The sequence below is a fragment of the Microtus oregoni genome, unplaced genomic scaffold (genome assembly GCF_018167655.1).
Source record: "Microtus oregoni isolate MIOR12 unplaced genomic scaffold, Mior012 000042F_ref0000377, whole genome shotgun sequence".
In the NCBI taxonomy this organism is placed as follows: domain Eukaryota; kingdom Metazoa; phylum Chordata; class Mammalia; order Rodentia; family Cricetidae; genus Microtus; species Microtus oregoni.
This window is the reverse complement of record NW_024543209.1, coordinates 21414995-21436200: the sequence shown is the minus strand read 5'-3', so window position 1 is coordinate 21436200 and position 21206 is coordinate 21414995. Positions and strand designations below refer to the sequence as shown.

At 43.2% G+C, this 21206-nt stretch overlaps 1 protein-coding gene across 1 annotated transcript in view; it reads right to left on the bottom strand.

Annotated features, from left to right (window-relative positions):
• Scgn (secretagogin, EF-hand calcium binding protein) overlaps positions 1-10712 on the bottom strand; it is a 32829-nt gene extending 22117 nt beyond the window's left edge. Inside the window, exons 1-4 of the mRNA XM_041632873.1 lie at positions 10455-10712; positions 9291-9361; positions 2832-2924; positions 131-220 (exon numbers count right to left, since the gene is read on the bottom strand). Coding sequence (XP_041488807.1) covers positions 131-220; positions 2832-2924; positions 9291-9361; positions 10455-10536 — 336 coding nt within the window. The 5' untranslated portion in view covers positions 10537-10712. The remainder of the gene's footprint in view (positions 1-130; positions 221-2831; positions 2925-9290; positions 9362-10454) is intronic.
• Between the last annotated feature and the right edge of the window lie 10494 nt (positions 10713-21206).

Sequence of the window (21206 nt, the reverse complement as noted above, 5' to 3'; positions counted from 1 at the left end):
TAGATAGATACACAGAGAGATACAGAGATACAGAGATACAGAGATCAGAGTAGTCAGTCTTAAGGACCAGAAAGAAGAATGAATGGCAGTCCCACCCTCTTTCTCCTTGGAGACAACAACAAGCGCTGACCTGCATGAACTCCACGCTGTTATCCAAGGGAGTTTCCAGGCGAAAGAACAGGAGGAAATTTTCATCCTCAGATAGGAACATACTGGCCAGCTACAGGAAACAAAGAGGAATAGTCATGGACTCTTACCAACGTCCACTTAAGAGGTAAAATACACAAAGCACATGTTGTAGGGGACATTTTCAGAGCATCTAGGCTGGAGAACCCAACCAGCAGCTCTAAGCCCTTGATGATCACTCGTTAATTATCGGTTCTTTCAAAAAGTACCATATTCCTATTAGATACGAAACTATGAATCGCACAATAGAAAACAGCAACAGCTATAACGGTGATGATGCTGGATTTGTTTATCATCTAATTTGTTCTACATGCTTCTCTAAGCATCTCCATCATTGAGTGAATGATTAATCTACTGATATTCGAAGGTGTTGCTCCAAGGTTCATACATTATAACTCAGTCATTCCTGGTTTGTTTTATTTTGCTCTGTTGCTTTTTGAGTCAGAGTCTTAATCTATGGCCAGAAACAGCCTTGCACTTAGGACAATTCTCCTGCCTCAGGGTCTCAAGTGCTGGAATTGTGAAAATAAACTGCCACACCTGGTTTAATTCAAATAATCTTAACAAGCAGCTATAAGGTACACACACAGACACACAAACACACACACTATACATTACTAGTATTTTTTTACTAATACATTACTAGTATTTTTTTCTAATTACAAAAACTGGGTAACAGAAATAAAAAAGCTGCCAGCACTGCACAGTAAGTGGTAGAGTCTATATTGCAATCAGTCCCCTCTATCCCACACTGAGCCACCATGTTTCACTGATCAGGTGCTATAGATGCAGAGTTTTTCAGTGCCATGTGTGGAAGCAGGCATGACTGCTCTCTGCCTAGATTCCAGGGTTCTGACTATGGTTTATACTCCTTAACACAATTAGTGTCTTATACGACAATATGCAAATGTGCTAATTCAGCCGGCCACCTTCCTACAACCCACTGTACATTTGATGCAGATGAGAAATGGGGACCTGAGTTCAAATCCTCAGCACCTACGTAAAAGCCAGGCATAGTGACTGTGTGCCTGTAACCCTAGTGTTGAGGGGCAGAGACAGACAGATTCTAGGAGCTTGATGGTAAGCCATCCTAGGCAAGACAGCACGCTTCAGGCTCAGTGACAGACTCTGTCTAAAGGCAGTAATATGGAGAGCAACTGAGAAAGACATCCAACATCCTCCTCTGGCTTTCATACGAATACTTATGAGCGCACACACATATTCACATATACCATCCACCACACACACAGACAGACAGACACTACACAAGCAGACACACCTGCTGTAAAACTGTAAGCTGTGGTAGAGCAGTAGCAGCCTCATCCATCTTGGGATTATTGCTTCCCTTGACCTAATCACAGCCATAATAAGTGACTGGTTTTTGCCACCTAAGTCTTAACATACATGGTCTCTACAGTTCTACAACAACAAAAATCACCTACCCATGAATGTCTCCCAGTGTATCCTACTGTTACACACAAGGGGCATGGAAACTCTTTCTGAATGGTAAACCGGTTTCCAACTGGAAGAGGGACAGTCGGGTGAGAAGAGACTGTGGTAGGCAGGACTTCACAGCTAATGCAGTAGCTAGCTTTAGGAAGCGCTGAATAAAAGGTGTTTTCTGGTGGGTGTTTGTTTGCTGCATTGTTGGAAATCAAACTCAGGTCCCTACACCTGCCTGGCAGGAGCTTCCTGCCCAGCCTTTCTGATTTGTTCTTTGTGTGTTTTGTTTGTTGGTTCACTTCTTTTATTTCTCTTTTATTTCTTTCTTTCTTTCTTTCCTTCTTTCTTTCTTTCTTTCTTTCTTCTTTCTCTCTTTGTTTTACTTTTTTTAGACAATTTCTCTATGTAGCCCAGGCTGTCCTAGAACTCGCTCTGTAAGCCACGCTGCCCTCAAACTCAGCTATCTGCCTGCCTCTGCCTCTCCAGAGCAGGGATAATGATCTTCGGGGAGAGATGTTTCCAACCTTCCCTGGGAGCTGATGCAGAGGCAGAAAAGTAAATGCTTTCTAATCACCACAATTCAATTTGCATGAGATGATTTACAGACAAATGTTGGGTCATGAATACTCCAAGGACAGAACAGATGTGAATGTTGATTGATCTACCTAAAATGATGAAAGAATCACAGAGCTGCACTTGGTGACATAATCCCATAATCCCTGGAATCCAACCACTTGGAAGGTGGAAGAAGGAAGATCCAGAATTCCAAGTCATTCTCAGCTATGCAGTGAGTTCCAAGCCAGCCTGGGCCACATGAGATCCAATTTCATAAGTGAATGGGAGGTAGAAAGATTCTTTGTTATTAATCAGACAATGAAGGAGATATTATTTCAAAACTATTATCTAGTCCAACAGCCTTTCAAAAATTCCAATATCTCGGTTGAATGCAAGATTTTACTGTCCTTTCTGCTGATGTTCTTGTGGTTTTGTTGTTTTGAGGCCAAGTATCACTCTGTAACCCAAGCTAGCCTGGAACTCACTCTGTAACCTAGGCTGGTTTTGAAGTTGCAGCAATCTTCCTGCCTCAGCATCCCGAGTGATGGGATTCTAGACATGAGTAACCATGCCTGGCTTCCACTATCTTTGAAAGGAAATGGCTGCTCATGAATATAAGGGCATGGGGTGTGTAGTCATGGAAGTACCTCTTTCATCAGTATGCGACCTTCTTTAGAGACACCGTGGGTGGCCGTTAACTGTTGCTTCACTTTCTGCACATTTTCTTGTATCAGCACGTCCTGAAACAAAGCATGTATAGTTATAGTCACCAGGATCCCAAGCCTTCAAAGCATGGAGCCCGATCACCATGTTGCTCTAACTAGTTAATGATTTTTGTCTTTTCCAGAAGACAAAACACTGACAGACATTTCTTGGTCCACCAACTACCTCTTCATATCCTGACTAACTGAAATAGAGATAAAGACGCTTAGAGACTAAGTGGGCTTTAAAAGAATGCGTTTAACTATCACCAGCTGTTTGGGTGAAAGAAAAGGCCGAGTTATAATTAACGTACAAGAGTTCTTTCCAGGAACACAAAGGTTTTAGTTGTTTTTTTTTTTGTTTTTTTTTTTTAACTAAACAGTCCAGCTTTGAAAGCTCCTTGGTTTCTTTGTTGGGGAAAAGCAATTGTAAAGGGAAATAAGTAGAAAGGCAAACAAAGACGTAAAGCAGATGTTGAGTTAGCAAAGATATCCCAGCTCCCTCCCATGGGTGACATTTCCTTCACAGCTGTTTCTATTCAGTCATTTTCTCTAGAGGACATAAAGGTTAGGAGAGGGGATATGACATATATAACGGGGAAGAAGGAATTGGCACACAAGAGCTGAGAGGAAGAGGTGATCCCAAAGATTGCCCAATTCTGAGTGCATGGGTGATGGACTTCGTGCTACACTTTTTTCATCTTAACTCTACTCTGAAGAGGCTCCAAATCTATCAGTTACAGATTGCTAGGGCCCCCAAGAGGTGTGACTGTTGAATATCTAGCACCCATGCTGGTGTTATGGTAAGGTTGACTCAGCTTCTGGTGGGCTCTCTGGAAACCTCATTCATCTAACATGGGCAGGACAGTTGCTTGGTGGCCTTGAACTGATCTAGATGTCCCACTTTCTCACTTGAAATTGGTGAGAATAATTGTACACAGTGCTGGCAAATAAAATTCTTCAAATAAAAACAGAATTCGGACTGGCCTAGGCATTCATTATTCCTGTCTCATCCAGAATAAGATGCCCCCCAAAACACTAGCCACACCCAGCTACAAACACAGGGCACACTGCTTACTATTGAACCCCCAAGCACTTGCCATATGGAATGCCAGCCCCAGGAACATGACCAGCAAGACAGGCCTGGCCCGTGCCCCCCATCATAGGCTTCCAGGGGGCATCTTTGTCCTGCTTTCCCTTCTGCCAGATTTCTCCTTGAGAGGAGTCTACAGTGGTTGAGGAAGTGATAGGAAGGGGGTTACTTATTTCGAGCTCAGAACAGAAAGGATGGGTAGGGAGCTACAAATTTGCGGAATACCAAATAGGAAATAAACATGAAGCTAGAATCTTCCATAAAGAGCATCTCAGAGTCCCCACAGCAGCTATGAGAGGCAGGAAAATGTCCCTGTACACTGAGGCCCTTGGCTTCACCGCCTGGGCTCCTGCCATTTTTTTCTTTGAAGGTGGGTTTCTTTACATGCACACATGTGTGAATGCTTGAATGTACCTGGGCGCATGTGTGGCTTGGGTTTCTTTTTTTACTTGGCTAACCTATTAGCTGTCTTTTTCTCTTAGGACCAGCTCCTTCAGCTGGACTATTAATATGGTGTAAACCCAGGCTGAAGAGTCCTACCTGCTCTCCAATTCGCGACCATTGTCTATTGCTACCCTCAGGCAAGATGTATTTTTCTCCCAGATCAGTCTTGGTGATTTAGAAGAATAAAGGAGGAAAGTGTCAGAGCATCTTAGGCACCATTGCCTCTGGATTTAGAAGCCTGCTGTTTCCTTTTGCCTGCCAGGAAACAGGAAGAAATGGCGGTTTGACAAGCTGGGCACTGGCCCACCCAGACTGGCCTAGCACTTTCAAAAGTATACTTTCTTGTATACATTGTTACCTCAGGATAGAATCAAGAGTACCCAATAGTGTTAGTAAAGCCTAGGACCAGGTGGTTTACAAATGAGAAATTATTCAAACAATCCAGGGACAATTTGGTCACCTGCTTTGGAATTTTTTTCAAAACAAGTTCTAACAATGAGTTGAACAAATGTGATTCTCTCTCAGGTGTATTCAGTCTTTGACATTGTGACAAGACATTGTCACCTACAAAGTTCACAGTGGAGAACCATGTAATCAAATTACCAAGAAAAGCAACCTCATGCTTTAAGTAAGTTTATGATTTTGGTTGAGCCTCCTTCATCACTATCTTTGAACTCAGGCAGCCCCTGGACAGTCTTGCTTACTCTAAACAGCATAAGACCTTGAAGCTTAAAAGCCAGTCCTTGGAAGTTCCGGTACTTTGGTCAGTAGACTCAACTTCAGGCGAGGGAAGACCAGCCATCACTTTGAGAATGTGGTCCTTGGCACTGGACTCCTGTCCCACTAATTGCGGGAAGAAGATACAGAGCATATGTTTGATACTGAATTATAAACAAGGTAGAAAACACTCTTAACTGATGACTTGAGCTACTGGATTCTCTAAGATCATGGTATGTATATCTGGAGTTAAGTATATTTGGGCAGAGATGGGAGACATAAAAGCCAAGGGATAATACTTAGCTAGGGATACTTTTGGAAAGTGGCATTGGTGGTGTGGAAAAACCAGGGTGGTGTTACACAGTAACCCAGATTAAATCTTCCATCTTGGAAAGAAGTTCCTTAAGACTCAGGATGTTCTAAAAGGAGTCAAAGTATTCCTTTCTGCGGGAATCTCTTTAAAACCAAGGTCATGTCTCCTGCCTCTAGGACAGACATGGACAACAGAAATGTGGGGAGCCACTGAGTTCTGTGTCAGTTGATCAATATTTCCCTCTTCCCTGTTTAATCTTGAGCAAGTTGATCAACAAGTCTAAAAATGGAGTTGTGGAGTTGGAGAGATGGGTTTTTATACTGTAGCCCCACCAAAGCCATCTGCTGGGCTGATGGCTTTGGCCATATATTTAGAACGATTAAAGTAATGATTAAAATAAGTGGACTTGCACAGATTGATTCTGTAAATACATCAACCAAATGTATTCATTTGAGGATTATAAATGAGAAATAGTGAAGGGCCTTGTTTAAAAAATTGAATATGTTCCTAAGTGAGTCCACACCAAATGAAAGATGTGAAAGGGGACATTAGTAAATTGAGACCAAAGCCTCCAGTGACAAAGCAGTGTCACAATGGGCAAATATTGTGCGTTCCCATGGTGACCACTGGCAAGCCACCTTCTCTCCTTGAGAGCCATTTTTTACTCTCAGAACCAGTGAGCAAGGACTTGACTTTCAATACTGCCCAAAGCCTGCTGGGACTTTGGAAATTTTGTTCAAAGGTTTGTCTCCAAATCTACAAACTAGGAGTCTTCAGAGTTTGTTTTAGATCTCAGAGCCTTCTGAATAATTAAGAAGTATATTTTCAGTACCCATTCATGACTGTTAGGTAAAGGGGTTGCATAATAAGGGCTGGGAAAGATATGATCCCAAGGAGACGCCACATCACTGCGAGAGCATGTGCACAGCAGGTGCTTCAGCTACTAGAATGCTCTTTCCGCTTGTCCTGGCTCCTCATGACACAGGAAGAGTAAGACATGGTTATTCACACTTTATGGACATTAAAGTCCAAATTAGGGTATTTCGATGGCATGTTGTTCCCAGCTACAGGTCTAGAGTTTAAGATAAAGATTAGACTCTGTCTACACATATTGCTATCTTTCCCTCACACTATGAGGCTTCTCTGAAGGGGGCTATCAGAGACAAAATCTGTATTCTCTTTTCCCTGTGGAAGGTAAACAGGGTTCCATTGGTTTCCAAGACGTCCTGCCAACCTGGTTCCTTCATGTGTCAAATGCTAAATGTGGAGTAACCTGCCTGCTCTCAGGTCCATAGGCCATCCATTTGTCTGGGTGATGGTGGCCAATTCTCATCATGTAAAAGAAAAGGTGTGTTGAAAACCAAGGAAAACCTGAATGAATGTGTATTGTTGATAGGGTCACGACCGTGTCAAAGACCTGTGGGAAATTGGCAAAGCTCTCCTCCTAAGGTGAAGCTCAGAGAAATGGCAAAGTCTTCCTCTGATCTGAATGCAAGTGTTACCAGTGTATGCAAAACAGAGCAACCACAGCTTCCATCTCCCAATGTGTACAGTCTGAAACCGAGCACCTACAGACACCTTCTACCAAACCTAGCTAACTCCTCCCCTGTACTGTACCTAATGAAAACACAGAGAGTCCAAATTGGCACTGCATCAGAGGGCACACAGCTTTCCTGTCTGTGTGTCTGTGTATCTGTCCTTTCTTCGTTCCCTCACCACCCTTAGTCAGGTTACTCGGGTTCCAGGTCATCACCATGCAGAAAGAGAGGTTGGAGTAACAAGAGCAGCCATGACAGTAGATGGCCCCATTAGCCTGGCCCCTTCAGAGGCTTTAGGAACAGGCAGCCGCAAGGAGGCCGAGTGTTCAGTGAGACTGATGAGCAAACAGCTCTCTGGTAGAAACCCCAGGACCCTCTCAGAATAAACAAATACTTTATTTACATGCAGGTGTGTATGTGCGTGTGTGTGCATATGTGTGCGTATGTGTGTGTGTGGGTGTGCGTGCGTGTGTGTGTGTGTGTGTGTGTGTATGTGTGTGTGTGTGTGTGTGTGTGTGTGAGAGAGAGAGAGAGAGAGAGAGAGAGAGAGAGAGAGAGAGAGAGATTTGAGACAGAGTCTTACATAGCCTGGCCTCTAACTTGCTATGTAGTTGAAGACAACCTTGAACTGCTGCTCCCACTGCCTCTACTTCCCAAGTGTTGGGATTGCAGGTGTTTGCTATCATGCCTGATTTATACAACACAAGACATACAATCCAGGACTTTATATGTTGTAGGCAAGGACTATAGCAACTGAGCTACCCCAGTCAACAAAATCCTCCCTCTGGGATCTCAGTGATGGATTTTTTTTTTTGGGGGGGGGGGGTGATTATTCTGTCTTAGAGTCTGAAAGCTTTGAATGATTTTTAACTTCCTCTGTGTGCTTTCTTACAGTATCTCCCAGTCAGAGTTGAGGAAATGGCGTCTGAATCATGGGTTCCTGGGAAACCATAGCCTGAGCCTTTACAGGTGCAGGGCTCAGAGGCTTCAGAGTGGGCTGCTGAAATGGGAAATTAGGTGACAAAGTGGCAGTGGGAGTCTCAGTTGTTAGATACTTCCCCAGCTAGACCCACGGCTAGGGCAAAGGGAACAATAAGACCAAGAGAAAAGGAAGCCAAGAGTTGGAGAGAGGAACTTGGAAATAAAGAATAAACAGCAGAAAGAGTTGAGACAAAGAGACAGGGAAGAGAGGAAAGGAGGAATAAAAGACCTGGGGGACAGGAGAGACAAGAGAAAACTTTGAGGGGAGAGTTGAAGAAACAAGTGAGAAATACCCAAAGATCACAGAGAGACACGAGACAGAGCAGTCAGAGAGAGGAGAGCACTAACAGGCATTGCGAGGTGTAGGGCACAGACGTGGCCAAAGCACTGAGAGACGAAAGAGGTACAAACTGTAGAGGGAAACAGAGGGAGACCAAGAGCAGATTCTGTTTTGTTTTCAATTTGCAGCCGGCTGTCCCATCCTCTAACACCTTCCCCTGAAATCTTCTAGGGTGGAGAACATGTGACCTTGGTTCTAGAGAAACCGAGCACACCCCAATGCTCCTTCAGGTAGAGGACTAAAAGCTAGAGATAGACACTTCATGTAAATACAGTAGTACCGGACCCTTTTTTCTTGTGACGACCACCCACCCAAAGGAATTCTCTCCACATTGAGTGAACATCAGTCACACACTGTCCTGGCCTTTGGAGTCTCTGTGTTATTTTTCTCCGCTCCTTTGGTACAGGAACCTTCTAGAATTAATCCACATCTCTCCAGGCCAGATTTACCATTTGGGTAAACTGCTTTAAATTCATATCTGACTCTCAGAATGTAGTAGGTTTTGTTCTGGTTTAGCAGTTCATGAGACATCTACAACCTTTTAATCAAACATATCATGGGGAAATGATTTAAAATGATTTGTTTGCCATGAGTAAACATGGAACCTTAAAGCTCATAGCTCATAATGTATTCTCCATTCTTTTGTGGTTTAGGTCTAAGAGCTACCCTACCGCTTGCTGAAATCCATTAGCAGAGATGTAACCAAGGAAACATTCAAATTAGAGTTGATTGAGTCCACAAAGATAGGCACTCTATCTGAACGACAGATGTTTCGATGAAAATTGGTGGCCAGTATGCCTAGTAAGATGGTGCCTTTTAAAAAACATCTGCCAAAATCTCTTTATGTTGCTAGGAGAGGGAGAGATGCTACAGGCAAAGAAGAAATGAGGTCAGGTGGGATTATAGGTTCAAATCAGCACGGGACTCTGCAGCTTGCATTTAGCTGAGAGAGGCATACTGCTGTGCTGTGAGTACTTACCTCCGTGCCAGATTTTGCCAGCAAATGGTCGAAGAAGGCGTCCAGCTCTGTCTCTCTTATGTAACCTTTTTCTAATGCAAGAAGATAAACATAAATGACAGTCACCAATACGGAATAAATGTGACAGTGTTTGTCTTAAAGAATACTGTAGGTGTGAGGAAGGCTCGAAACAGTGCCTCGTAGATCCCAGGCTGGCCACAGATTTGCTATGTAGTTGAAGAAGACTTTGAACTGATTCCCCTGCCTCCACCTCCCAAGTGCTGGGATCATAGGCATGTGCCACCACACCTGGTCATTCAGATTTGGGTTTAGTCAGGGTTTTATATTTCATATGCATGCTTCTTAAGTTTTTTTAAGGTTTGTATTTATTTTAATTGTGTGTGTGTCGGTGTATCTGGCAGCAGTACAAATCAGTGTCCGTGCCCTGAAACCAAGGTGAGCATCGGATCCCCTGGAGGTGGGTTACAGGTAGTTGTGAGCCGCCCAACATAGGTGCTGGTACCAAACCTGAGTCTTCTGAAAAAGCAGTATGAGGAATTTATGGCCGAGCCATCTCTCTAGCCCACACTTGTTGCTGTTGTTATTTCAATAGCTGCCCAATAATATCTTGATGGAGTGAATACTGAATCCTAGCTTCTGTGTGTAAACACACCTTTCAGATATCGTCTTTGTGTTTCTCTAATTACTAATGAAACAAAACCAAATGATATGCAGATAGGTTTCATTTTCAAGAATGTTTTGAGGTAGAGGGGAAGTAAATCTGCATGCCTCTAAAATTCATCCTCCTTTGTAGGAAGTGGAAAATGGGAAATATGACAGCTACAAATGAAAACTTGTCACATTTACAGAAGCACCAGGGATTGTTGAGTCTTGGCCCAACAGCCTAGAATATGTCTGCAGTTATATTTGTTAATATATTAATTGCATATCGCTATGATGATATGCACGGGTTGGTATGATTTCCACAGGTTGGAAAGCAAAACCCCTCAACCCACACAGAACTTTCAGAAGCGTTATTCATGTGTACAACCAGTAAAATAAGCCGACTGCTCTGCGTGTACTCTATGAGGCACGTAGTAGGCAACTTTTTCCGCAGGGAAATTAGGAGAAGTTCCATTTCCCTTAGTGACTAAGCTAAGCGTTCAAGTAGCCAAAGCGACTCACCTTCGCTGTCGAAGTGTTGCCAGATCTGCCAGAAGCCAGCGGCGTCCAGACGCGCCTGGGGCTGCCCGATTGCGTTGTCCATGGTGCTGACGGCGGCGATGTAGCCCAGGAGTATTTCCCAACTTGTCTCTGACGGCTTCCTCCCTCTAGGGCTAGCGACCAGTGAGTGAGTGGGCAGGGCAGGCTCTTCGATGTCGCTGAGCAGTCTTAGCCTGGATGGCAGGCTTGACGAGGCAACCCAGGAGCCCGGGAGCCCGCCCCGCCGCTGGCATCCTCCTGCCCCACCCCGCGCGCCCGGCAGATCACAGCGGGGCTCCTGCTGTGGTGGCGTGCGTGGGTGGGAGGGGGTAGGAATCAGGCAGAAAGGAGCTGTCTCTTCTGTCCGCGGTTCACTGCCTTTCAGTTTAAGTTGTTTGTCAAACTCACAAAAAAACATTCCCCTCAGTTTGACTCACCTTTCAAACTAATGTCTCAAGGGGTTTTTCTGGAAAGGGTTGTCTGTGTAAAGGGTTGGAAGAAGTGTCAGTGCTGGCATCTTTTGGAACTCATGAGATGGACACATACTGTGGTGGGAGGGAAGGAGGATAAAGGTGCTCACAAGTGCCTTCTGACAGCAGATTGGGTCAACAGAGGACTCACATTACTGTCATATACTGTAGAGACTTGCTACTGAAGGACACTACAGTCTGTAGCTGATTGTTTTACTCTTTACTCTTGAATTACTTTTGAAGGGCCCGCCACCCAGCTCCCAAATAAACACACAAAAACTTATTCTTACTTATGAATGCCTGGCTTTAGCTTGGCTTGTTTCTAGCCAGTTTTTCTTAAATGATTCTATCTACCTTCTGTTTCTGGGCTTTTACCTTTTTCTCTTCTATATTGTTTTCCTTCCTTCTTACTCCATGGCTAGTTGTGTAGCTGGGTGGCTAGCCCCTGGCATCCTCCTCTCCTCTTTTCTCTGTACTCTTTCTTATTCCTTCTATTTATTCTCTCTGCCTAGCAATCCCGCCTATTTCTCTCTCCTGTCTAGCTATGGGCCGTTCAGCTCTTTATTAGACCAATCAAATGTTTTAGGCAGGAAAAGTAACATATCTTCACAGAGTTAAACAAATGCAACATAAAAGAATGCAACACATCTTTGCATCATTAAGCAAATACTCCACAGCACAAACAAATGCAACACATCTTAAAATAATATTCCACAGCAGCGGTCACTGTGACTTAAAGTGTCTTTATTAAGATGCTGAGGGGAGCCAGTCATGGGCAGTACACACCTGTAGTCCCTGCACTCAGGACTTTGAAATAGGACTACTGTGGTACATAGTGAGCTCCAGGCCAGGCTAAGAGACAAAGTGAGATTTTGTCTCAAATAAGTAAGTAAGTAAATAAGTCATTCAGACACGCAATATCAATGGCAGGGTTCTCAGAGGCTTGTATTTGACTCCCTAAATGTACTTGAAGATCAAAAGCCGGCCATCATTTAAAGAACACATTTCCCAATGACCAGAACTGTTTGACTAGCTGATCTCCCAGACAGTAAAGAAACTACTCTGGTGACTTTTGACTTAAAGTGTTTTGTTAGGGAATCAGTAGGAGTTAAGATAAGAGTTGGGCTAAATGTGGTTACTCGCACCTATGATTCAGGGACTCAGGAGTCTGAGGAACACCGTGATTTCCAGGTTAACCCTAGGCTGCCATGTGCAACTTGAAAGAAAGAAAAAAAGAAAGGAAGGAAGGAAGAAATGGAAGAAGGAAGAAAGGGAGGAAGAAAGAAAAAAAAAGAGACACAGAGAAAGAGAATGAAAGAAAATTGGGAAGAGTTGGACCAGGAATGCCCTTTCTTTGTGGCCTGCCCACTCTTCTATTGGCATCCAGTTTACTCTAAGGAGCACACAGATGTAAGCTATTTAAACTACAGTAGTAACAAGAGCAGAAAATTCATCCGATAGCTCTGGTTACTTATCCGGATGAACCAAGTGGTAGCTCTGGGTTGGATTTCTTACTTTCTAAGCCTTGGTTTTATGTTTCAGACTGAAGAGTATGATGTCTGCCTGGGAGGAGTGCTGTGCAGGTCAGAGACACATATGGAAATGCCCAGTCAATCACAACGGCTATTCTGTAGTGCCTGATGACAGAGTGACGTGTAGTCTTTAAAAAGGACTTGGAGAAAATAAGGAAAGTTTGGAAAAATTTACAGCCAAGAGAAACCTACTGTGACATGATGTTAAATGCGACACTTAAAGTTTTAAATAAACATGGATGTCAGATAATAATATTTAGAATAGTTTAGAAGCCTTGGGCTCAGAATGCAGCTTTGCAACTTGCTAGCTGTGGGATACTGGACAAGTTACTTAGAAACAGGTTGTTTTGTTTTTGTTTGTTTGATTTAGTTTATTATAAAATGAGACCATAATAGCATTTGCCTTGTAGAGTTGTCATGTTGCCATAATGTTAAATAATGATGCTATAGATTCTTAGCATAGCATATGTAAATAGTACAAATTAGATACTAAAATGATTAGTCTTCCATAGAAACTTACTAATGAAATAAACTTTTAGAGTTTGGAGGAGTATTATTTAGGTAAAGGGAAGAAAAGGATTATCATTACTCATGAAGAAAGTGCTGGATACACAAATTGGAGAAGCAGATAGTAGGAAAGGGAGAAAGGCTCAGTAACCATAGCGATCACATGTGACCCTAAGAAATTTTGGGATACAATCCCACACATCACTAAAAGACACTAACCTGTATGAACTCACCATGTTGTTGACTGGTCTTGTTTTCTGATCAGTAATAGAAGAAGAAAAAGAAAGGCCAATAGTAGTGGTGGGAGCTAAACCAGGGCAGGCAGTTACATCCCCAGGGAGTGCATCTCCATGAAGGAATTTGCTGCCTAAACAGAAAACCTATGTCACAGAGCATTTTTCAATTTCTCATAAGCCAGGCATGGTGACACACACCTGTAATTCCAGGACTTAGGAGGTTGGGGAAGGAGGATTATAGGTTCCAAACCAGCCTGAGCTACACAGAGAGACCATTATCTCAAAAAGAAAAAAAGAAGAACAAAAAGTCTCAGAACATAGGGATAAGACATAATACTAAAATGCAATTTACAAAAGTGTGCCTACAATCAGATCCAATACTGTGAGACAACAGAAGCATGTTTTCATTCAGATCAAAACTAGAAGGTAAACAGTAATGGAAGAGAAAGCAATTAAGAGACTGCTCAAATCTGGAAAGCAAACGAACAGGCAAGTTCCAAGCGGCGCCCGGTGTCTGGAGCTTCTGAGTTGCTGCCATTTCCACCCATGAGCTACCTTGAAAGTTTATTACGTCTCTCTCTCTCTCCCTCTCTCCCTCCCCCCCCTTTGTCTGTCTGTGTGTGTGTGTATGTGTGTGTGTGTGTGTGTGTGTGTGTGTGTGTGTGTAGATAAGTGCCAAAGTGAGCGTAGAGGTCACAGTGGTCAGTTCTCTCTTTCCATGTGGGTCCCAGGGATTGAACTGGCAAATTCAGGTCACCTGGCTGGCACCGTGTGCCTTTACTCACTAAGCCATCTTGCCAGCCTCAGTGATTTATTCTTTTTAACACAATCACCTATCATAGTACTAGGTAGACTGTGTTTGTGTATCTATACTCCCCTGTAGAGTTTTCTTCTGAGATAATCACCCAGATCTCAGCAGGGGGAACTATTAGGGGAAGAGTGAAAGATACTAGGTTTCTTTTCCTGGCTTTATCTAATCAGAGGCTTTACCTGAAAGCAAATACTCCCAGCTGGAGAAGAAGCACTTTGTTCATTGTTTGGCTCAGCTCCTCCCACGGAGACTCCAGACTAGCTGGTTTAGAGGGCAAACTTTAAGTGGCCTTTAAAACCTCCCCTGGAGATTGCATTGCAATCACTGAGCACACTTTTACCCCTAGTTTTCTGTTCTTTACATGTTGGTCATTTTGTTATTATATTTTGATAGGACTTTTCAGATGTGTCCATTTGTCTCAAGAGAAAGCAAACATCTAAGTAATGCTGTTTTATTAGCACCTCAGCTTCGGGGTGGGGGGAAGTATACTTTACCTCTTTCTGCTCAGTTTTGTTTTAGCAATCAGTGGCTGAAATTCAGGCCGAAAATGAAGTCTTTTTCTCTTTCCCCCACTGATGTGTTTTTTATCTCCTGTAATCATGTCCTACTTTCTCATTTGCATAGCTAATTAACGGTTAGTTGCACAAAAAGTAGCGGTAGTCTGTAATTTGAAGCATTGCTAATTAACCCTGAAGCTTGCATTCAATTCAGTGTTGAAATATCTGCACCATTTTACAAACTCACAGCCCCTGAACTAGAAGCAGGGACTGTGCTTTCTCTGGCATCATCTCCTGGCCATTATTAAACATTCAGGCTCAGTAGATAACTCAGGAACCACACAGTTGACTTAGAATTCAAAGAGGTCATCTTCCCTGAGGGGCGAAGGGAATAGATACAAAACAGGACAGGGTTTACTGTAGGAAAAATTTTAAAACACTGGATATAGAGATAATGTCTGTTAATATTTCCATTTTTGTTTCCTTTACAAGCATACAACTAGTACACATTCTTTAAACAATGGAGTTCAGAAGCAATAAAACAGGGGAAAACTTCTTCATAATTTCAACTCCTAGAGATAGTCAATAATAATAACATACGGGTATACGGCCTCCCAAGCCTTTTTATACACACCAAAATGGGGTTCTTCTGCTGTCATTGGCCTGTCCCACTGAATGTCATGAGTCATGTCATTAAATGTATTCCTAGGGAATCATCTCAGTGGCAAATTATAATTTATTCTAAGTCCTGTTTCATCACAGTTTTCACTATCAGCGAAATTTTTGTTCATTCCTAATGATTTCCTCCATGTATAATTATAAACAACCAGTCTTGGACACAACAAAATATAACATTTGAAGGTTTTGACACATATGGTTGGGAATGGTTTCTCCTCTTGACCATGTATTTCTAGTCCCAGTAAATGTGGAAAAAAGACCTTTCCCACTGTGCTAACAATGAACAAAAAAGCCTAGAATGACATTCATTCTAAAGTAGTTGTTGCAACTTATTTTATGGTGATTGTTTAGAGTTTGCTTGGAATTTTTTTTTTTTTTTGATACAGGGTTTTTCTGTAGCTTTGGAGCCTGTCCTGGAACTAGCTCTGTAGACCAGGCTGGCCTCGAACTCACAGAGACCCACCTGCCTCTGCCTCCCAAGTACTGGGATTAAAGGCATGCACCACCACCAGAGGGCGTTTGTTTGGATTTTAAAGAGGTGTTGACAGAGGTTTTTGTCCTGCCCGGTTCTGAAGCCATTCAGTCCCAAAGAAACACACAGATGTCTACATTACTTCTAAACTGGTTGGCCTATTAACTCAGGCTTCTTATTAACTCTTATAACTTACAATAACCCGTAATTCTTGTCTGTGTTAGCCACATGGCTTAGTACCTTTTATCAGCAAGGCCTTCTCATCTTGCTTCCTCTGTCTAGGTGACAACTGCAGACTGAGTCTTTCCTCTTCCCAGAATTCTCCTGTTCTAGTTGCCACACCTCTACTTCTTGCTTAGCTACTGGCCAATCCGAGTTTTATTAAAGCAATACAACTGACAAATCTTTACAGGGTACAGGACCATTGTCCCACAGCAATGAGGTGGCGCCCGGTGTCTAGACCTTCTGAGTTGCTGCCATTTCCACCCATGAGCTACATTGAAATTTTATTGTGTGTTATTTTTTTTCCTCTCTCTCTGTGTTTTAAAGAGGTCAAGTTTGTAACATACACATGTCTCTCCAAAATCCCTCATGCATAGTTTCACTGTTCAGTTTTTCTATATTATCTTAATGGGATTTACTTTTCTCTTAATGTCACAAAGACTGATAACACACACCAACACTCAACACCATTTCCTAGACCTGTTAACATGAGAAGAAATTTGAAATGTTTTTCCAGCTACTTATACAGCTTTTTGTTATAAATTTAATAATACAAAAACAGCATAAGAGGCTGGAGAAGGGACTTGGTGGATAAGTACGTTTTCACAAGAATGAGGAATTGAGTTCAAATCCCTGAAAGCCCATAAAGCAGGGTGCAGTAACATGCAGCTGTAATCCCAATGCTCCTGCCGAGCGATGGGAGATGGCTACGGGCGAATCCCCAGAAGTTCAAGGGCTGGACAGCCAGTCATACGCAGTGTTGAACAAGAGACTCTCTCAGAAAAGGTGAGAGGTGAGGACTGATGCCCGAGATGGTCCTCGGACCTTATATTTGCTGCACCATGCATGTACCCATATTTATATGCACACACACACACACACACACACACACACACAAAACTAATTCATTTAATTTTACAATCATATTATAGGCCTTGAAATTTTCTTTTTCACCTTCTCCACTCTGGTTTTATGTATGTTCTGCTATTACACAGACATATAGTAACACTAGGGATCACGTCTGATGCACAGCATTTCCTAAATCAAGGAAGTCAAAGTGAAATCTATGTGAGCATATGGGACAGGACTCAACCATCTCCTGCCCAAACTGACTTTAAACTTTGCATGCAAAACATTGATGTTTCAGGAAGCAATGTTTCCTTTAACCTGATTATATGAGCACTTGACTCATTGATTTGCAAATTTCTTTCCTTTCAATACACTTATTTAAAAGCCACAGATTTCCTCTATTGTTTTAGATATGGCCTATGAGTTCTGTTTAATTATACTTTTTTTTCTAATTATTTTCTGATTTCCTTTGACCTATGAGCTAACCTGTTTCCTATGTATGTATGTTTCCTAAATAAATTGCTTGTGGTTGATTTTTAGCCTAATCCCACCATAGATGGAGAATGTGGTCTATGATAATAATCTTTACAAATGAGTTGAGAGTTCCTGAGTGGCTCTTTACAAAGTAAATTTCCATAATTGTTTCTCTTGTGTTTGAAATGTAGGATTTATCCATTTCAATGATATAGTAACATGTTGTTCTATGCTCTATGTATCTTGCTTGTTTGTTTTGAGACAAAAAGCTCATTGCATAGCCTAGGCAAGCTCAAATTAACAATCCCTGGCTCAGCCTCTAGAGTGCTGGGATTACAGATACACTGGAGACTACTTATAGGAGATTCTATTGTCCCCTAAGATTTGGGTGACACTGATTATCTAGAGAACATGAGGAGACTAAGACATAGGCCAGTGCTCTGTGTCCTCCCTTGACAACCATAGAAGGGTGAGCAGAGGAGTATACCTCATATGACCTTCATCTAATGGTCCATGATCAGCATCTGGTTGCTATGGGCATGCAGCGAGTGAGGAGAGCAGCAGAGGCATTAGTGATTACGTCTTCTCCAGGAACCTTTTAGAATCAAGCACAACAGACTACAAGTTCCTCAAGTTCCTCAAATTCTCAAGCTGGAAGGTAGAGATCTGCAGAGTCTATGGGTTGCTGGCTTCTTCAAACCAGAAGCCTCCTGGGCTCAAAGCCAACTCTGGCATGTAGTGTCTGCTGCTGCTCATGGAAATGTCAGCCCAGGATTATGCTTGGGTAGCTGCATTTTTCCCTTTGGAGACAAGAAAGTGGTTTTGAGTACAGTTTGGGGTACATGTTGAGAAAATCTAGGTCCAGTTCCACATCACAGTAGGGCCTGAGTTCCTGCTTGGGATGGAAGATGGGGACCTTCAGATCAGAGGTCCAGGACTTTCCCCAGGGGATACAGTTGGGTGCGGTGGGCTGAGAGGAACCCCTTTCCAGAAAGGTAAATGTTTTTTTAGGAACTTACTCAGACTTGGATCATCAGAGTCAGGCTTAGGAGAGCCCCCAAACAGAGCAATCAAGAATTCCTTCCTTATCTGGTCACCCGGCTTTTAAACTGAATGGAACACACCTCAAAGGGCTCACAGTCTTTTTATTTGCAGGAAGCTCTGCTATGTCAATATTTATGAAGAGATTTCAAGCTGTTCTGGTGTCCCCTGGTCTGATATCTCCTCGGGGGAAAGATGGCAAACCCAGATGCTACGCTGGGTCTAAACAGAATAGCTTATAGGTGGACGCTCATTCCAAGCCTAAATTTATTTTATGTCAAAGCCTTAAGTAGTTGGCATTAACTAAAGGCACACAGCTGGACAGGAGGAAACAGAGCACAGACTGGAAATGGTGTGCCTTGCTTCTGGCTGCCGCCCCTATCCTGGGAGGGATGCGTTTAACAGCACTGTTTTCTTTCCCTGGTTGTGAAATAAATCACAGAGTAAGGTGAAGATCTGAACAGCAGGATGATTGCTGATATTTGGTATTGGGTGTGGCACAGGCACTGAACAATCGGGAAGGACACTAGCTGGGGTTGGGGGTAGGGCGAATCACGGGTACCTCCTACATCAAGCTCTCCTCCATTTTCCAACCATATTAGTGAAGGCCGAGGTCTGCAGAGACAGGCTGAGTTTTATGTGGCGATGGGGGAGGGAGTGTGGGGTAGATTTACAAACAATAAGTAACACTCGGGAATTGTGTCATCCAGACAGATTCTTCTAAACATGTGCTGATCTGAGTTTAAGGCTTCCTCTAGGGAAGGCAGAAGCATGATAAATACAATGCTCCTGCAGGATATAGAGATTAGAACTGTGTCGGCAGCAGAGAAGGGGGGCCTGGGAGGAGAACTCTGATGAGACGCCTTGATGGCGTCCACAACTGCAGTTGTCTCAGTCCACACAGCATGCAGAATGAAAGAAGGAACAGAGAGGGATCGCCAGAGTCTCTCACTTCTGTGTGTTGGCTAGTTTGTGCTCCAGGACAGGGCAGTGGCACACAGGACTCACAGCAGCCAGAACTATGCACACACACACACAAGTGCAAGCCATCGCAAAATCCCGGCATGGATCCGGGAGGAGCTCCTGACAATTGACAGCTGCTGGGGAGGGAGAAACCGTTTTCTTCAGGGATTTGGGCCCTGGGAGACTATCCAGCTCCTGCAGCCGGTCCCACGTCCGTGCACACACAGGCAGCAGTAAACGGACTCAGTGGGCACTGAAAACAAAGAACACATCAAGTTTGGAAGGAAACATTGTGGTGGGCAATTAAAGGGGAGAATTTAGGATGGAATTGATCAAAGCACATTATGTACATGTATAAATATTAAACAAAATATTTTTAAATACGAAAATAAAAGCTGTGAGAGGAACAAGAGTTCCAGGTACAGTGATACACACCTATAACCCTAACACTGGGAAGGCTAAGCCAGGAGAAGTGACACGAGGTCAAGTCCAGGCATGTATGTCGATGTAACTTAAAATGATGTTTTGTATATATGTAAAACTTAGTTTATTTTTATATCATAGATCATATAATACCATAGATATAAATTTACATAAGATATATATATACCTTAGTTTTCAAAAATGCAACCCACCTACAAAACGTGTTACATAGATTTTGACAGTGTTATTCCTGACAAGAAGAGAATAAAAGCAAATGAACAGGATGTTGTTCTTAATTCCTGCGGGTTAGACGAGGGTTACGCGAGGAAAGACACAGACACGCGGCGGTACCACGTGGTACACTTTTTAATGGGAGGGGAAAACACACTAGGAAAAGTGAAAGGAAGGGACAAAGGGAAGGGACAAGAAGGAAAGGGAAGGGGCGAACTCGTGGCTTGTCCTTGCTTTTAACGGAGGATGCAAAGGCTTCTGGGAAATGTGTCCCGCGCTTGCGTGCGCTGGAGTCCAGAGGGATGTTGGGAGTTGTAGTGTTGCAAGGGAACAACACAGGAGAAAAAAAATAGAAAAATAAAGCACAATATATTCATATAATAGCATCGAATCTGGCTATTAAAAAAAGAAAGAAATGATATGTACTACAATGTGGGAGAAACTTGGAAACTCTGAGTGAAAGCAGCGGGGAAACAAAACAGGTTACATTGTTTCATTCCACTCATAAAACACTCGTGAGAAATTCACAGCATTGCGGGGGCAGGTCCGTGGCTGCCTGGCGCTGGGGGGGATGGAGAGGGCACCAGCAAAGCCAAAGGACCGAAGAATCCCTTAAGGGCTTGTGTTAGGGTTTCTAACACTGCAACTAAACAACCAAACAGCGAGTTGGGGAGGAAAGGGTTTATTTGACTTACATTTTCACCTGCTGTTTGTTCATCACTGAAGGAAGTCAGGGCAAGAACTCAAACACAGCAGGATTCTGGAGGCAGGAGGTGAAGCAGAGGCCATGGAGATGAGCTGCTCACTGGCTTGCTCAGCCTGCTTTCTTATAGAATCCAGGTCCACCAGCCCAGGGATGGCATCACCCACAATGGGCTGGACCTTTCCCGGTTGATCACTAAGTGAGAAAATGCCTTACAGCTGGAGCTCATGGACCCTAAAGGAAGAGACTGGTAGTGTGTATACTGGGAAGGGACATGAGGGTGTCACTTGGGAGAGCTGAGTCTCCATGACTCCTCCCCATTGTGAGTCAGCTACTGTAGTGAAGTTTTCTTTAGAATACCAGCTCACAGAAAACAACAGGGAGACTTATCATTGATTATGAAAAGCTTCGCCTGTGGCTTAGACCTATCCCACTAGCTCTTACAACTTGAATTAACCCATTTATATTAATTTTTGTTTTTCCTCGTGGCTTTTTACCTCTCTTCCATCTTGCACCCCGTTTCCTCTCGGTGACCTCTGGTGTCCCTCTGGGCCTTGATTCATCCCTCGTCCTCTCTCTCTCTTCCCCAAGTCCCACCTAACCTCCTCCGGCCTAGCTATTGGAC